Source organism: Ochotona princeps, chromosome 10, assembly GCF_030435755.1.
Source record: "Ochotona princeps isolate mOchPri1 chromosome 10, mOchPri1.hap1, whole genome shotgun sequence".
NCBI classification, from domain to species: domain Eukaryota; kingdom Metazoa; phylum Chordata; class Mammalia; order Lagomorpha; family Ochotonidae; genus Ochotona; species Ochotona princeps.
Window position 1 is genome coordinate 48336894 of NC_080841.1, and position 19001 is coordinate 48355894.

At 43.5% G+C, this 19001-nt stretch overlaps 1 protein-coding gene across 5 annotated transcripts in view; it reads right to left on the bottom strand.

Annotated features, from left to right (window-relative positions):
- RGS7 (regulator of G protein signaling 7) overlaps positions 1 to 12978 on the bottom strand; it is a 375770-nt gene extending 362792 nt beyond the window's left edge. For 4 of the 5 annotated variants that reach the window (XM_058669395.1, XM_058669397.1, XM_058669394.1 and 1 more), the window contains exons 1-2: positions 12629 to 12978; positions 11466 to 11592 (exon numbers count right to left, since the gene is read on the bottom strand). In XM_058669395.1, coding sequence (XP_058525378.1) covers positions 11466 to 11543 — 78 coding nt within the window. In that variant the 5' untranslated portion in view covers positions 11544 to 11592; positions 12629 to 12978. The remainder of the gene's footprint in view (positions 1 to 11465; positions 11593 to 12628) is intronic. The other variant, XM_058669396.1, reaches the window with a different exon arrangement.
- Between the last annotated feature and the right edge of the window lie 6023 nt (positions 12979 to 19001).

Genomic DNA, 19001 nt, shown 5'->3' on the forward strand with positions numbered 1-19001 from the left:
TAAATATTAAAATATTAATATCCAAAATAAGATATTTCCCAATACTACATAAAGCAACTTGGAAGACAATGGAGTAAGAAATTGAATGAATAAAGAAACAAATTTAAAACAAAAAAACAAGATTTACCTGTAGCTAATAATTGTTCATATTATCTGGTGAGTACATGAATGTTGGTTATATTATATTCTCTACTCTGGTACTTTTTAACGGTATCATAATGAATTACTTTAACTACTATATTGTCTATTTATCATATGGAACAGTTTTAAGTGAATAAATAAGAGTCAATGAAGAGCAGCAAATTCTAAAACACATAAAGAAAAATTTTCCTCGGGGAAATATTCCTCAGTTGTCATTTGGTGGGGAAACTTAAGTCCTTTTCCCAGCACTTGCACTCAACAGTTACCTGGCACTGCAAAGTTTCTGTAAGTCCAAACTTTATCAGCACTGTTGGTGTGATTTCAGCAGTACTGTGCTACCTCTATCCCTGTTCTACTCAACAGGAATCTGAAACTGAAGCCCAAAGAGGCAGTCATTTGAAGTCCGTAAGATGCATTTTTAACATGGGCAGTCTAACGTGAAATCCTCAAACTTCAGGAGACATATCACTCTTCCTGGTCCCTTTGCTAGTGACTTTAGATAGCCTCATGAATGCTAACTTGCCAGAATTAGGGAAGCCTGACTGAGAACTCATGGAAAGAGGCTGTCTAAGGGTTGTCTAAGGGTTAACATCAGCATCTTTGTCTCATTTATCTCTGCACAGCCCAGAGAGTTTTCAGCACTCACTTAATTCATTCATTTACTACACACTTTGTATGTGTTAGAAGCTGTTAGACCTTGGACACTATGCTAAGCATTCGCAACTGTTGGCAGAGATAAACATAATATTAATTTTAGAAACTAGATGAACAAAAATAAATGCATTTTCCTGTCACCCACTTCTTCCCCTATCATGGCATTAATCACTCAAAGATGAGTTTTCTGACATCTGTCTTTGTCACTGTAAAATAAGCTCAGAAATGGCTACAAGGAGATACGTGTTGTCTACAACTCCATCCTCAGAGCCTATCAGAAATGCAGCCTCTTGAGACACAGCCAAGGCAGAGCCTCAGTGTAGCGAACGAAACTGAACTCCTACTGTCCTCTCCATTCAGTCCTCAGCACACAGTCTTCAGCCTAACCAGTGACTTGAGAAGTTGCTCAGGGATAGACATGTCCTGTAATAGCAGAACACTGGATTCAATTTCCTACTCCATGCTAAGTCCAGCATCCTGACATTGCCACATTTATAAGAATGAGTTCTAGCCTCACTGTTTATTCCTCATCATTGGACCCAGCTGCTGTAACCACGAATCAGAATATGGGAGCTCGCTCGCTCGCGCTCTCTCTCTCTCTCTCTCTCTCTCTCTCTCTCTCTCTCACACACACACACACACACACACACACACATTTTGCTTCCTCTGTGTGTCTCTGGGTACTTCAAAATAATAGAAATAAAGGACAATTTTTAAAATTAACGACACAGATTTCTAAAATTGTTCATTGAAGATGCAGAGAGACAAACAGAAGGGAAAAGAGAGAAGATTCCCACCTGCTGGTTCAATCCCTAACACCTACAACAGACAGAGATGGACCAGGACTGAGTGAGGCCAAAGCCAGGTGCCAAGAACTCAGTGTTTCCCTCCTATGTGTGGGAACCCAATTACCTGATCCATCCCTGCTATCGACTGTACATTAGACAAAAATTGAAATCAGGAGTAGAACTTAAAATCAAACCTAGGAAGTCTACTCTGGCACGCAGGAGTCCAAGGCGCCCCAGGCCAAATGCACAGCCCTGATCTATTCATCTGAAGCAAAGTCACAGAAGGATAAGTAAATGAGGCCCTAGACTCAGGCCATGTGATGCAAGATCAATTGTGTTACTTCTCTGATCTTAAATTTCATAATCGAATTTGGCACCAGTGGAAAACAAGAGTATTCCTGCACCTGCAGTATCAGCATCCCAAACAGGCACCAGTTTGTGTTCTAGCTGTTCCACTTCCCTTCCAGCAGCCAGCAAATGGCCTGGGAAAACAGTAGAGGATGGCCCAAGGCCTTGGGACGCTGGACTCACGTGGGAGACCCAGAAGACACTCTTGTCGCCTGGTTTTGGAGCAGCTCAGCTTCAGCTGTTGCAGGGGAGTGAACCAGGGGATGGAAGACCACCTTCAATCTGTCTCTGTTTCTCTCCGTAAATCTGCCTTCCAAATAAATTTTTAAAATATTTCATAGTCTACTAAATGAAACAGGAAATAGATTCTGAGCTCTCACCCTTGAAATTCATACATTCTAAAGTTTTACTTAATTTCTGTGACAACCACGTAATCGTGCAGACTTCAAAGACACATAAAGCAAATCAACAGTATCATTATTAACAAAAGGTGGATATGTAGAAATATACAATATAAGGACATTAAGTGTCATAAAAATGATGTTACCAAACACCCCACAAGACTCTACCTCTTTATACTGATAGGGAGATATGACCAGAGGCATTAAAAAGTTCATTTTTTAAATTGTTATCAAAAATATGACAACCTATTTAACACCACCTGCCACATATCAGGTGTTTAAAATCTTTTCCAGCAAATTAATGATAAATAAGATACTATTACAATATTTTTCAAAAACATAACATATATTAGGTTCTATACAAGAAATTTTACCTAGGTTATCTCATTTTATCATCAATCATCCTTTAAATGAACCTTTCTTACTTTTCACCATTTCATAGATAAAGAAACTGAAGTGAAATGAGTTTAGGTTGCTAAGCAACAGCCACATAACTAAATAGTGGCAGAGCTGAGATTTAAAACCAAAATTTTGCAGCAGGTACCTGGCCTACCAGTTAAGACCCCAATTAAGACACCCATGTCCCATATTGGAGTACCTGTTATCTCTCCTTCTTTCATAGCAAAACAATTTATTAATGTCCATTCCAAAGGTGAGGGGATGAGGACTGCAGATCCATGGACTCTAGTAGCAATGGAGAGGGTCAGGGAAGAAAGGAGGGGTGAGAGATGTGTCCTTGGTGGGTGGAGTAGGAGGAAGAATGTTCCTTCTTGTCAGACTACTTTAGTGGTGAGGAACGCAGATGGTCTGCTGAAGCCATCTCAGGAGTCCCTGGAGGGGTGGGAGGATATCCTGAGGGTGCTACCTAAGCCATCATTGTATAAAAGGTGACATATTCCATTTGTCCTCACAGGCTCTTCATTGTTCTCTCTGTGCAAGTTCCAAGGCCTGAGATTATGGATGCCATCAGTCTAATGTACTCATGTGATTCAGGAGGCCCACTCCTGAGCAGGTCACCTTACCCAACCTGCCCTAAGTCCCAGTTCTGGCCATCCTAGGTATGCCCTATCTCCCATACATATCTGTGGGTGTGTTGGCTTGGTTGGGGTGAGGAGGTAACCTCCAAAATCCCTAGCAGGTCTTCCCCCAGCTCCAGAAAACACTGTTGGGTACAGTGGTTGGACTCAACCCACCCCCAACCCCAGCCCTCACGCCCAACAATGGGTGCATTGGGCACCCCTCCAGAACCCCTACAAGGCTGGCCCCCAGACCCAACTACAACACATGCCAGCAGGTGCTACATTGGCTGTTTCTCATTGCAGCTTCCTGCCAATGCAGAACCCAAGAGTCACTGATAATGAAGTGACCAGTTTTCCTGTCACCCATGGAAGACATGGATTGAGTTCCTAGTTGCTGGCTTCAGTTTGGTCCAACCTCAAAAGTTGTGTGCATTTGGACAATAAACAAAGGGATGGCAGCACTCTCTTTCTCCCTTATTTTTGCACTTTCTCTAACTCCTTCCATCCTTTTCTCCCTCTACTCCATCCTTCCTCTCAAATTTAAACATTTAAACCCCCCCCCAAAAAAACTACAAAATTCCAGAATGCATGTTTCCTAAATTTCAACAACTTAACCCTAAAGAAAACTTTCATTTGCTAATCACCTTACAGACATCTTTAAACACCTTCTAACTTGAGCCTGGCATATTGTCTCTATTAGTTATTCCTTCCCTGCAAGCGACAGGACACATATAGGTGTCAGTTCGTGTCCCATGTGCTTCGCTTCCCATCCAGCACCCTGCTTATGGCCTGCAAAAGCATAGGTGGTTCAAAGTCCTCGGTACCCTGAACCCAGGTGGCAGATGCAAAGGACACTCCTTGCTCCTTGCTCCTGGCTTTTAGATCAGCTTGGCTCTAGCCATTGTGGCCACTTGGGGAATCAACCAGCAGACCAGAAAATGTCTCTCTCTGTTTCTCCTCTCTGTAAATCTGCCTTTTCAATAAAAATAAATAAATCTTAAACAAACCATTTAACTTGATAAAATTTCATTTTTCCCATTTTTCTATATATTTTTCTAGAAGAAAGATTAACAATTTAACTTTCTAGATAGTCCCCAGCTAAAAGATTTTCCAGTCTGGATCATGTGGCCATTTCAATAGATTTGGAGTTGAGGTCATAATTGTCTATTAGAGATTCCGTGTCCTGAGACTTAGTTAATTTAGTTATATACAAGACAGAGTTTTTTAAACAGGCAACTTAAATTTTTCTATTGCCTCTGGCAAATGTCAGGCCTTTTTTCCCCAGGAACTCAATACCCACTCTTCTGTTTACAATGATTGTATAAATAGATTGGTATTTTGTAGGAAAAAAAGTCTCTATAACCCTGACATTCAAATACCTCCTTATCATTGCTACGAAGTGGGAACAAGGGCCAATTATTTGTGCTGCTTATTTTCTACAATCCTGCTTTCACAGAGACATAACATTTATAAAAGTCATTATGCTGGCCAATTCCAAAATATTACCATATTCTCCACAGTGATCACATTGTATCACCCACATTGCCTAAAAATATCTCCTCTCTCCATCACTCAGTAGAACCACAAAGACTATTAGAAGAAAATAAAATCCCTAGATATCTTCTCTCTTGTAAGTCTGCACTTTCCTGTGATCAATTACATTCAGGAAGATTGGAAATGGGGATGAAAGAAAATAAAATTCAGACCACACGTCCTTATCTTAATCCCACAAATAGCACTGACAAGCAACAATGAGTAAGGAAAGATTTCAACCATGCTAGCCTTTTCTGCTCTGAACTCAAGTTAATTATTACCCGCAATCCACCATTAAGTTATCAATCAAAAATGCTTCCCTCTATTTCTCAGTGCTAATATCGCAGCTGTTGGTCCTAATCTTTCCAGCACACAGGTCTGTACCCACATTCACAGAGGGAAATGTAGAAATTAATGTATTTATGGTAGACATCATCCCTTAATCCAGAAAGATGATTTCAAATAATCAAACTTAGGGCCAATATTGTGGCACAGCAAGTTCAGCCACTACCTGTAATGCCAGCATCCCAAATGGATACCAGTTCAAATCCTGCCTGTTGCACTTCCAGTCTAGATCACTGTTAATGCACCCAGAGAAACAGTCAAAGAAAGTCCAACTACTTGGACTAACGCACAAACATGGAAGATCCAGTTGGAGCTCCTGAGGCCCTGCTTCAGCCTGGCCAAATCCTGGCTGTCGTGACCACTTGTGGAGTAAACCAATGGACAGAAAGCCTCCCTCTCTCTCTTTCTCTATCTCTCTCTGCTCTATTTAACTCTACCTTTCAAATACATACATTTTTAAATTTATATATTTATTTTTATTGGAAAGTCAGACATACCAAGAGGAGGAGCGACAAAGAGGAAGATCTTCCATCCGATGATTCACTCCCCAAGCAGCCACAACAACTGGAGCTGAGCCAATTCTACGCCAGGATTCCAGAGATTCTTCCAGGTCTCGCACGCAGGTGCAGGGTCCCAAGGCTGTCCCAAGGACTGTCCTCCACTGCTTTCCCAGGCCATAAGCAAGGAGCTGGATGGGAAGCAGGGCTGCAGGGATTAGAACCAGCGTCCATATGGGATCCCGGCGCATTCAAAGTGAGGACTTTAGCCGCTAGGCTTTCGCGCTGGGCCATCAAATAAATATTTTAAAATCAGAATTAAATCAAAAAGTCCTTTTTAGAAATGTTCAGAAGTGGGGCCGACACAGTGGCATGGTTAGCTAACCCTCCACCATGTGGTGCCGGCATCCCATATGGGCACCCAGTTCATATTCTAGGCTCATCCACTTTCAATCTAGCTCTGTGTTGATGGTCTGGGAATGCAGCAGAGGATGATCCAAGGCCTTGGGACCGTGAAGCCATGTAGGAGATCCAGAATAAGCACCAGGCTCCTGGCGTCAGACTTTCCTATGGCCAAGTGAACCAGGGGCTAGAAGCTCTCTCACTTTTTCTCTCTACAAATCTGCCTTTCAAGTAAAATAAATAAATATTTTTAAATGTTTGTATCCAAGTGCCTATGTATCATGGTACTCACACAAGGCCAGTATCTATTCCCTTCTCCCAAAGACACTGGTCTCTCTAGAGTATATTAGTAAACACTGTATCTTCAATCTTAAGTCTTTTCTGAAAAGAAAAAAATGTAAAGAAACAGGAGGCAAGAAACTATGTATATGGAGAGGAGTGACGTGGAGGATGGGAGAAAGAAATGAAGAGAAAAATGGAAGGGAAGGTGACAGGGAGATGTACAGCAAAGCTGATGGTTTTGTTATTTCCAAAAGCATGTTCTTTCACAAGGCAAAATGGATGAGAAAAACATTTTCATTTTCTTCCTGACAGCTGGAGCATAAACAGTTGCTGCAATAATATCAGAAATTATTGGACATTTTGAGCATTTTTGCTTGTGAGAAATCAACGTTCCACCAATTTGAAGTAGCAGCCCCAAGGTGCCCTAGAAATTTTGTTTTTCAAATAAAGGCATGTCAGCTGCTGGACAAAAAGTGATGTATACTGTCTAGTGGGCGGTACGCTGGCCAGACACCAAATTTGCAATGTGTATCCCCAATCCCTGGGCTCTAACAGCTATCCGTTACATCCAGTGCTTCCCCCATGAATGAGACTTTCCTCCTCCTCCAAAGAAGACCAAAAATGGGAGTAGTGTTTAAGACTCATTAGTTGAAAACAGAACAGCTCTAACTTGTCACCTCTTCAAATGCTTCGAGATGCTAAAAATAAAAATACTTTTGAATAAGTTTCCCTGGAATACATCAAACAATATAACTATTTCAATCACCTGCTTCTGAAAAAAAAAAGCAGCAATATAAACTAAAAAGTTGATAAAAGGAGCCAGCCTTGTGGCACAATGGTCTAAGCCACTATGACACCAACACCCTTATTGGAGCACAGTTCCTTGATAATCAGCCTGGGAATGCAGTAATGGATAGTCCAAGTACTTGGCTCCCCATCACCCATGTGGGAGATCTAGATGAACTTCCTGGCACCTGGCTCCTGGCTCCTGGAATCTGGATCCTAGCTCTGGCTTGTCCCAGCTTCAACTCTTGCAGGCATCTGGAAGTCAACCTCTGAATGGAATATTTCCTTTCTCTGTGTGTGTCTCTTTCTCTCCCTGTCAATCTACAATTAAAATATCTTCTTTAACTTAGTAAAGCAAAATATTCGACCCAAAAGGATTTTTTTTAATATTTATTTATTTTTTATTGCAAAGTCAGATATACAGAGAGGAGGAGAGACAGAGAGGAAGATCTTCCATCCAATGATTCACTCCCCAAGTGACCGCAATAGCCGGTGCTATGCCAATCTGAAGCCAGGAGCCAGGAACCTCCTCCAGGTCTCCCACACGGGTGCAGGGTCCCAATGCATTGGGCCGTCCTCGACTGCTTTCCCAGGCTACAAGCAGGGAGCTGGATGGGAAGTGGAGCTGCCGGGATTAGAACCGGCACCCATATGGGATCCCGGCGCGTTCAAGGTGAGGACTTAAGCTGCAAGGCCACACCGCCGGGCCCAAAAGAATGTTTTTAAATGCACCTGTGACAGTAAATGAGCTTTGTAAGAGACTCCTGATAAAAAGCTTCCAGGAAACCTTTGAGACTGACCTACATTCACTAACCTTAATCAGGAGGAGACATTACTGTCCCTTGACACCTTCCATGTATGACACTCACTCTATCGAGTCCGAATGCATCCACCCCACATTTAAAAAAAAAAAAAAGATTTATTCGTTTGAAAGAGAGAATTACAGAGAAGGAGGGAGAGACAGAGAGAGACACAGAGAGCATGTGTAGAAAGGAGGGAACATCGATCCACTGGTTCACTCTCTCTCCATATGGGCACAATGGTCAAAATCTCCAACTGCCTTCACAGGCACAGCACAGCAGGGCACTGGATCAGAAGTCGAGCAGTAGGGGCACAAACTGGCATCCATATTGAATGCCAGCATCACAGGAACTGGTTTAAGCAGTTATGCCACAACTCTGGCCCCAACTCTACACTACGAACTTCTCCATAGAAAGAAGAATCATGAAAATGTTCCATTGTTGGAAGGAAATCAGGCAACTCATCTGAGGACAACCATAATGAGAGAGAGAGAGCATCAACTACAGGAAACTCACGCCACCCAGCATTTCTGGGTATTCCACTTTGGGAACCATCAACTAGTTCCTATCCTCATGGGGATGTTCATGAGTAACACTCACAACCTATGAAGATACAATGGAAACAACATTGTCTCTCTGACTGTAAAGTAGCAGAATCCTTAGCAGTAAAACTGAAGGAGGACAGACAGGGGCTGGGAGAAATGGTGAAAATCCATGGATGTGGCCACAGAAGAATACGTTGTGGAACTTGGATTTCAACAGGGAAGCACAAGGGAAAAACTGGCATGAGTCAATAAAACAGCTATTTATCCATCCTCTCAGCTTCTATTAAGCAGTCTACAGTTGGGAATGAAGTTATTCATCAGTTTGATGGACTTTCTGATTACTAGTAGTGTGATTTAAAGATTAATCTTTAATGGATGAGGAAATTGAAATAATCTAACCCATACATTTAAACTCTCCAATCACTTTGCTGATCTTCACATTAAAATTTGTCACCACCGAGAAGATAATAAAAAGAAGACCCATATAAGATACAAAACAATGGGAAGTCAAAGGCCACCTGAAATCCACAGTGTCATATGTGCATACAAACTCATGGACCAGGGCCAGCATTGGTGGGTGAAGCAGCTGCCTGCAACACATACATCTTCTATCGGAGCACTGCTTTAAGTCTCAGCTGTTCTTCCTCCAATCCACCTCCTTGCTCATGCATCTGAGAAAGCAGTGGGTGATGGTCCACTTGCGTGGGTGCCTACCACCATGCAGGACATCTGGATGGTGTTGCAAGCTCCTGGCTTCCTCCTGGCCCAATCTGGGTTACTGTGGTCATCTAAAGGAGTAAATTAGCCAGAATATGGAAGACTTCCTCCTTTTTCTCTCTCTCATCTCTCTATACACCCTGTCTTACACACAAATAAAATAAAGCTCAAAGATATGCACTATTTGACTCAGTAACTAGAAAATTGTAACCATGGTTATTGTGTCTTTTGCAATTATCTGGTACTGTTTGCATATTATTTATATCCCAAATAAAAACAAAAATACATGTACAGAGATTAAAAGCATGAATCCACAGTTGAGCATTATGAGTACAATTCACTTGAACTAAGGCATTTTTTCCCATAATGATTTATCAGGGAGTCTTTACCTGAAAAATCAGTTATATGTATCATCAACCCTAAACAAAGAGGTAATGAAAGGAGGACAAAATGAAAATGGTATTCTCTGGCTTAACTAACAAAATAGCAGTGCTTGAAGAGGCGTCACATCCTTTCCCTAATCCCACCACAGTCTGTTCACTTAAAAACAGAACAGCAGTTTGATGCTAGCCACGATTTATAGATTAATTTCAAAGAATATCAAGAAAGCATTTCTGAATTCACTGTCTTCTCATTCTATTTGTTCTCAGGATGATTAACTAAATGAGACACACTGGTGATGCCAAGTTTATATTTAACCAAAATAACAGGAGTGTGATTATTTTACTCCTTAATCTTTCATAAAGAAATAGATCCTCTATATCTATCCTATGTGTCTTGACCCAACTGAAGCCCTTGCTACTATTATCCTTCACCCAAAAATCCAATTCTCTAGATTACACACACACCCATCTTGCATATTAAAATATGCAGCCACATAAGTATTAGAAATTAGTGTAACATATAGAAGAGCCAAAATGTTTTTTTCCAAAACATCTCTACATAGATTAAGCACATAACCAGTTATTTCAGTCAACACAGGATTGCAATAGTAATAGCTCAGCCTCTAGTGGATTATTTTCCTGATTTATTCAGTTGGAATGATAAAGCCTAAAATAGAAAACTAATCCCAAGTTTTTCTTTCTCATCACACTGCATTGTCACAGACATGCAAATCTCGTGCAAAATACAGCAGTGTCCACAAGGCCAGAGTAGAAAGCAGTTGGAATTAGGTTCAAATCCCAGTACATTTTCTCATAAAAACAAAAACAATATTCCCACCAACACACATTCATGACTGCCTTTTAACGACCCTAGGCTACACAGATGCCAAGTTCTGATTTTGTGCAGGTCAAGGTGGCACAAGGCTTTCCTCTTCATTCCCAATCATCTCTGAGCCTCTCAGTGAACATTGTTAGTGTAAACTAAAGAAATCTAGCCCAATAAACAATCCAGATAAAATGATAAAGAAAAATAATCCTAGCATAAAGTGCAATAAAAACCTAAAGGACCCTTAATTTTAATAACATCGTTGATTAAAAGCAGTGTAAAATTACCTAAGCAACCAATCTGAAGCCCAGGCAATCGCCAAATACATCTTTATTACAGTGACTAAATGCCTAGAAGTTTGTCGCTGATAGCGCTGCTATTACATGCATATAGCTCTCACATCTGATAGTGGTTAAAAAAAGAAAAAAGGAAAAAGAAAAAAGACCTGACCTAGATTGTGTATTTATACACACAAGAACATAAATACCCATGAGCTAAATCTGTGAAATAAAACAAAGTAAAAAAGTGATACAGGCTAAGATCAAAACACAGTTGTGTATCAAGGAGGAAAAAATCATTCAGCCACATACACTGACATTGGCACATTCAGACTTGCCACAGGACTGTCTAGCAGACCATTTTCATATCTGAAAATATTCTTAGATATTTTCGTAACCCAAGTGTTTACAGAGTATATAAGAAAAGCGTCATGAAAATTTCATGGATGCTATTAAATCACATATATAAGATGCAAAATATCTGGAATGCCCCCACTTGACTTGGTGTTACTGCTGATGACAGGGAAAGCGTCAGTCTTGGTTTTCTTACTCTACCTAGGGATCACTTCAGACTATCCAACCATCAAGAAATATGCAGTGCCATCCTTGGTGATGCGAGGAATCCATCGGGGTGTGTGTACAGATGCACGCCGAGACAGGAAGCCAAAGAAAGCAAGCCAAAAGTGTCCCCCTTTTACAAGTAAGGACAGAAATCCTTACCTTTCTGTACACCAGCATGTTGGGTGATTCATCTGCCACACCATTGCTGGTCTGCCCATAATTGTTCCCCTGGGCCATGTCACCCGCACCTCGGTCCACGCTCAGAGGTAAGAATTACCAGGATGCCCTGCAAAAGGGTCAGAGACCTCAGTGAGAGTCCAGCCGCGCTGCTTCTTTCCAGCGCTGACATCATCACAGTCCCCATCCCACCTGGAGCATACCGAGGTAAGGGCCATAGGACAGGATGGAAACAGGAGTTGACACCTATAATACCTCCAGGAAATGGTAAGAAACCATGACCTTCCAGTTAAAAATAGCCATTTGCCTATGCTTCAGTCGACCTAAATTTCTGCAGACTCGTTTTTCTTTATAAAGTGTTCGGTGGTCACGGCCAAAGCCTGAGGTTACTATTTCCGTAGTAAAAGGAGTTCCCTCTCCCTGCACTTGCGGCTCCACTTTCTGATTCTTTCCCAAAAGGGCGGAGAGACAGCACCGCCCGGGGGGCAGCACACTTACTCCCAGATGTCTGTCTTGGGGCTCCTCGGAGAGCGCGCAGCGGAGAGGCCCGATGTCATTCCCTAGCACAAGTGCTCCCTATTCCCCTGGGTCTCCCACACAGAACCTGGGTGCACGGCTTGCCTACTTTCACCTGCCTGCGCCGCCAACCACTGGCTCCTCTCCTCGCACCCAACTCCGCCTGGGAAGTCAGGACCGAACCCTGCTTAATATTTGAAAAAAAAAAAAAAATGACACCAGAGGAGGTCTGGAAGCCAGAAGTGGACGGAGGTCAAGCCCTGGACCAATTTACAGGGTCGCGCAAGGGTGAAAATCTAACTGCTGAGGTAAAAGAGCAAACAGCCGAGGAGGGAAAGCGGAGGAGCTCCGGCTCCTCGGCTTGGCTGACTCCTCGGCAGCAGCAAATGGCAGGCGAGCCCGTACCCCACGACGCGGCCGCCGGCCACGGGCAGCAGTTTCAGCACCGCGGACCGCGGCGTGAGCGCAGCGCCCCAGCCCAGCTCCGGAGCGGGGCTCCCTGAGGGAGGCGGCCGCCCTACACTCGCGGATGCTCCGGCTATGCCGAGCACGGACTGAGCGGCGGCTGAGGGGAGCCAGGCGGGCTCCGGGGAGCGCTGCCTCCTCCCCTCTCGCTGCCCCCTATTTACCTCCTCAGCCAAGGTCACGGCCCCGCGACGGTCTCCGGGTGCAGGCGGTGTCAGCTGGCTGCAAGAGGAGCAGCCAGGCAGGGCAGCTTCATCACACTCGGCGGATGCGGATGCCGCGCCGCCCCGGCTCGTGCTGCTGAAGGCGACCGCCACCCTCGCCGCCGCCGCCGCCGCCGCCGCCGGTGCACAGGCGGCTCCGCCAGCCGCCGCCCGCGCCCGCTCACCCGGGCCGCCTCACCGCCTCCCGCCCAGCCTGCCCTCTCTCCCTCTCTCCCTCCTCCGCTGCTCCTCCCGGGATCTGGGACCAGCCGAGCGCGCGCGGGAGTCGAGACGCCCGGCCCGTGCGCGCGCCAGGGAGGAGGCGTGGGTCACGTGGGGCCGGGGCGTCCGAAGGTGCCGGCTCCGACGCGCGGGGCTCCGGGCAGCCGCCACAGCGCCCGGGCCTCGAGGCTTGCCCCACCTTCTCGCAGCTCCGGGCGGCGGCCCCAGTCCCGCAGCAGCCGGCCCCCGCCCGTGGGTGCGCGCACTGAAGGCCTGGAGACCGGAGCTGAAGGCTGAGTGTAAGCCGGAAAGGGAGGAAGGGCCCGGGTGATGGATGGGTGGGTGGGTAGGTGGGTCCCATGCAGCCGGTGGCTTTATCACGTGCCTGACGACTCCCCCGACACCCCTGAGGAAGCAGGTGATGGATGACTGTGATGCTTAAGTAACAGCGTGCAGTTACTGGGATCTCCTTTATAATGAAAGGAAATGGTCAGGACCAGCTGAGTTATACAGCTCCCCGTCCCTCCTCCCCGGTTGCCGTTGGCTTTCGCAGCTTCCTCTTAAGTTGCAGAGATGGCAAATGATTTGCAGGCTGCCAATCCGAGGTGAAAAATCTTACCACCTGTGAAACTGAAGGACTATCCCGAGTGCCTCACTGCCGCTTCCAACAGAAGGTACCAGGAGGCATTTTCCTCTGGTCCACTCTGCTCATGCACCAGCTATGTTCAAGGAAAGTCTGAGGGGCCAAGCTCTCCCCACGCGATTCCGGTTCTAATTTAGGAGTTGCCATTCACTCTCCCCATAAGGTTTAGAACAAGAGTCGCTTTTGCCTGTTACGGAAAACCATCTCCCTTTTTCAGAACCAGTTTTGGGAAGCCCTGCACTTAACCTTCCTGCACTGGGCTGGGTGTGGCGTGGCAGGGACTGAATCAAACCAGCCTCTTCGGAACCAAAATTCAACCCTAGATATTTCCCTGGGCCCACCTAGGCCACAGGCAACTTTTACTCAAGAAAGAAACATTTCTCTAATTGACCATTATCCCAAACTACTTGCCCATCCTCCAGTCTGACCCCTCTCTCACTCTTTCCCAATTCTCCACATCAATCTATTGTGCCCTTGTCAAATTGATAAATTTTCTTCACCAAAATTGCCTTGGCTTTCAACTTCTCTGAATATTCCTATGCATTTAGAAATATTCTTTCTCTCCATTAGAGAGAAGGACAGACACGGTGAGAAATCTCTCCATTCTCTGGTTCATACCGCAGAAAGGCCCGCGCTGCGGCAGGCCAAAGCAAGAAGCCAGAACCTTCTTCCAGGTCTCCTACATGGATAACAGGTGAGCAAACATCTGGGCCAACGTCTACTGCCTTCCCAAGCCTTTAGCAGAGAGATAGACAGGAAGTGAAGTAACTAAGACACAAACCAGTACCCAAATGGGATTCAGCACTGCAGATGGCAGCTTTACCTGTTATACCACAATGCTGGCGTTTGTGTGTGCATTAAATATTATGTATATAAATTATATATAATATATACACACATAATATGTAATATATGTATGTGATATATATGCATATATATATAATGTGTGTCAGGCAGGACTCTACCCCGCACTCCTATGGGATGCGGGCCATGCAGGCGGTGGCTTGACTTATTGTGTAAAAATGCTGGCCCTTTGTTCCCATTCTTATTCTGGTTACCCCCCCCCAACCTCCCACCCTCCATCAGCCTGTCTGTCTTTGCTCATTTTACTCCTAGGAATATTGACATGATTTAGATGAACAAATTTAGGAAAAATAGCTGGATATGCCCATTCACTTTAGTTTTCTTCTTCAAGAGAAAAATGTCTGAAAAGGAAGCAGATTTACACCTGTGCATCTCTAGGTAGAGATCCTGCCTTCCTGGGAGTCCCAGCTAACAGAATGGAGGCAACTGGCGTGTGTGTGTATCAGGAAAAAGGCTTCTTCTACAGTCATGCCAGTAAGATGAACGGTAGAAATTTAAATGTAAACCACATTTCTCAAAGTAAGTTCCATCAAATTCAAGATAGTTTTGTAAGCAATTACATAAGGTATTTTGAACTTGAAGCTCCTGGGAATTTAACCATCTGAGTGCATTTTTCACCTAATTAAATTAAGGAAATGGGTGCAATAAGTCAGAAGAGCCAAATCAGGACTGTAAGTGGATACTCACTGATTGCCCATTAAAACTCTTTGTTTGGTGAGAATACGCACGTGGGCACTGTTCTTCTGGGAGACTTGTCCAGGTGTGTTGTTTTGTTTACCAAAGCTTTGACTAACTTTCTTAAAGCATCCCCTGTTGCTGTGACCTTCACTGCTGACTCACCTGTTGTGCTTTGACTGGACAGCCTCTACCTCTGAGTAGCCATTGATTTGATTGTGCTTGGTCTAATACGATTGTACTGGTAAAGCAGTATTTGGTTTCTTCAAGAATAAAACCGCACCAACACAGTGGGACCACTGAGACCACAATGATGATAAAACCATGCTTTATTGGAGTCTGTTCCCCCAGGGAGGTTCACCTGTCCCCAAGGGAGTGGGCAAGGGAAGTGACACTCAGGCCAAGGCCAGTGCGGTAGGAAGAGTGGTGCTGACTGGGCCTGAGGTAGAGGTATGTGTTGTTTTCTGATTGGTTGGCTTCATTTGAGTAAGTCCTTGGACAGTCATTCTTGGTGGAACTTTTGGCACTACCCAGGGACTTTCTGCCTGCCCCCAGACCCTCCAGGCCAATATTTTCCTCTCGCATTTCTTTGACGAAATGCTGCTGAATCTTGATCTCACCTGCTTAGATTCCTTAGAAAGTTCTATTCTTGGCTATGGCTGATCTGATAGTCAGGGGGCAGATATTCTGCTGACTCGATTTTTCAGTCAGAATGGCTTAAGTCAAATCAGTTCAGATAGCTGTGGTTTATCCATTGTTTCTCCTGTTAATTGTTGGTCTTCTTTTAATTTGGAGCACAAATAGAAGTAATTGTTTTCTCTGAAAATTTATGCAGATGGCTTATTGCTGCAGGCTTCATCTTCAGTCAGTTTGTCCCCAGCAAAATGAGTTATTCATCAATTTGCACACTGCTGAATTCTGTTATTGATCTCATAAACTTTTCATAAACATTGAGAATTCTGCCATTTGTCCATCCAGATTTTGCCATGAATTTTGTTTTGCTTATTGTTTCAATTTCAACAGAATATACGTTGTTCTAGTATTGGTATTTTCTGCTACTGTTGCTGTTTTGTCACTTTCTCTTTTATTTTTACTAATATAAAGAGAACAGATCGTGCGCATTCCAATAGTAAGTTCCAAGAAGACGGCTACACTTCATTCACACATCTGGTGTTTGCACTACTCTTCCCTCCATCACTTCTCTATATCAGCTTTACAAAGGTATAAATTTAATACACTCTATATTCACAGGCTTAATTCACCACTAATGAGACACTAATGTCGGCTCGTTTAGAGAATCCTCGTATATGAATATAATTTCATTTGACATCCTGTCCACTTATTACCACCATATTTTTTTCTGTTTGCCTTTACACTGCAAATTCTTCTTTCCATTCTCTTATATCCATTGCATTCTGGTAGCAACTTTCATGTTACTAAGCCACTGGTCAATTCTCAATTGCAGTATTAGCCAAGTCAATAGAAGTTAAAGTATATCCCACTTAGCTTCTCAAAAACTTTCACCATTTGATTATCTGGACCTAAGGTCTTTTTCAGTTTCGTAGCTTGTTCTTCTCTGTTTGTTCAATGCTTGAGTTCTGGAGTGTCTTGAGTCAGTCTTTGAACCTTTTCATCTTCAATTAATCTGTATTAACTTAGCTAATTCATGGCCAAATCTAAATACTTTCAGTGGTATCTAGATAAAACAACTCTCAAATGTATGCCTTGAACTTGTATCTATCCCCTGAAATCCAGTTTATCAGTTTCCCACTTTATGTCTCCACTTGAAAATCCTAATTCCTGATTCAGCTTCATGATAACATGTATATTGCACAGTTAGTGTGCTACTATGAATTCTGAGTTTAGATGATTCCTAACCTCCCATAGGTTAAGCAGTGAATATACCCTAATTGAATGAATGTATCTAATAGCAGTAATTTCATAAGTTGTTTATATTCTATAATCAATTTTTCACATTATTGTCTCAATTAGTGCTTACAACCATAAAGATGATTTTAATTACCTCTTTCTTTCACATCAACACGGAAATAAATAGGGAAGGAGAGGATCAGAAAGGTTGGTAAACGATCCAATGTGACTGACATAACTAATAAATGACGATGGTAGTTCTCATGTTAACTTCCTAGATGAAACGGTTTCCCTGAATCCTCTTGTCTGTATGTGTGTACAGCTGACCAAACGAGGCATTTGTGCAAGGTTTGGGAAACAAGGATAATCAGCACGTATTTCTCTCTAAACATCTTTGTGATTTGATGTGGTGACACATGCACAGTACCAGAGTAGCTCTCCACACCCAAACCATCTTCCAAATGTCTAGGCTAATTGGCCACAGTAACCACACACCAATGGTGAGAAACTTTAGGTAATAGCCATGTGAAGATGGGAAGTCCTCATAGGATTTTCCATTTGTTTACCAGCGTGCTTCTCCTTCCACAGCTGGGTACACGTGGCATCCCAGATTCCCCTGTAAGTTCTAACTTGCTCATCAACTAAGGACTTCAGGATATCTGACACTAATGGTTCTTAAACCTTTCAATTGCCCTTTCTGGAGATAACTTTTTAAGCTTTCTCTGAAATTATATACATTCTTTTTTATTTAATATGCCCCAAATTCCACTTCGCTCACACTGATTCTACTTCCACGAGCAAGTTGCTATCAGAATTCAAATGCAAGTCTTCCAGACCTTTTCATTATTACACAAGAAGTTCAACTTAGGGAAGATAAGACCTTGCGATAAGTAATTACAGGCTAAGTGAATAAAACTGAGTGAGGTACTCTAAGGGACTGCCGAAGATGAATGCTGTAACCCACTGGAAAAATCACTAATATAAAACTAACACTTTTTACAAGATTATATGTATATGTGTTTGAATGGCAGTGTTAGGAGAGGGAGGGACAGGAACAGAGGCAGAGGCAGAGAGACAGATCTTCCAACCACTAGTTCACGCCTCAAATAGCCGAAACCAGGAGCATCATTCAGTCCCACAGATGGGTGACAGGAGCCCAAGGACTTGAGTCATTTTCTGTTGCTTCCCCAGATGCGTTAGCAGGGAGCTGAATATGAAGTAGAGAGGCTGGAACTGAAATTGGCACCCATATGAAATGCCAGTGCTGCAGATAGTGGCTTAACCCACTGTACCACAGTGCCTGTCTCCCCAACTACCATTTAAAAACTATGCATTTATTTGTTTTCATTGTAAAGGCAGATCCACAGAAAGAAGGAGTGACAAAAAGGAAGATCTTCCGTCTGCTCGCTAACTTTCCAAGTGGCCGCAATGGTTGGAACTGAGCCAATCCAAAGTCGGGAGCCAGGAGCTTCCACTGGGTCTTCCACATAGGTGCAGAGTGCCAAGGCTCTAGTCCATCCTCCACTGCCTTTCCAGGCCACAAGCAGGGAGCCAGATGGAAAAGGGAGCAGACGAGACACAAACCAGCATCTATGCAGGATACTAGCACCCCAAACAGGAGGACCTACTGAGCCATCACACCAGGTTCTACCATTTTTAATTGAATTAATGCTGTCGTTAAACTCTTAACAGTTTCATAATTTCTTCCTAGAAGCTCTGTGAACAAATCAAAGTCCAAGTTAGGAAACCTGACCGTGGTTATGTACCCTCTAAATGTCAGAAACTAGATTCCAACATTCCTCTCTGCTCCAAAACCCTATTAAAATAAATTATGCAGAAATGTCTCCTAGTAATAATATAAGTTTAAAAACATCTGGAGTTGTCCCACAAAAAATGCCTAATATTCTGTTCTCTTGGCAACCTGCTACTTTTCAGTTCTTCACACACCTCATGCTCCCCTATTGTCGGGGCAGCTCTGACTCAAGATTATTTACAGCTAGTGACTGTTGCCAGGCAAATATCAAGCAATAGTATATATTCCACCACTTTTCCTACCGCTAA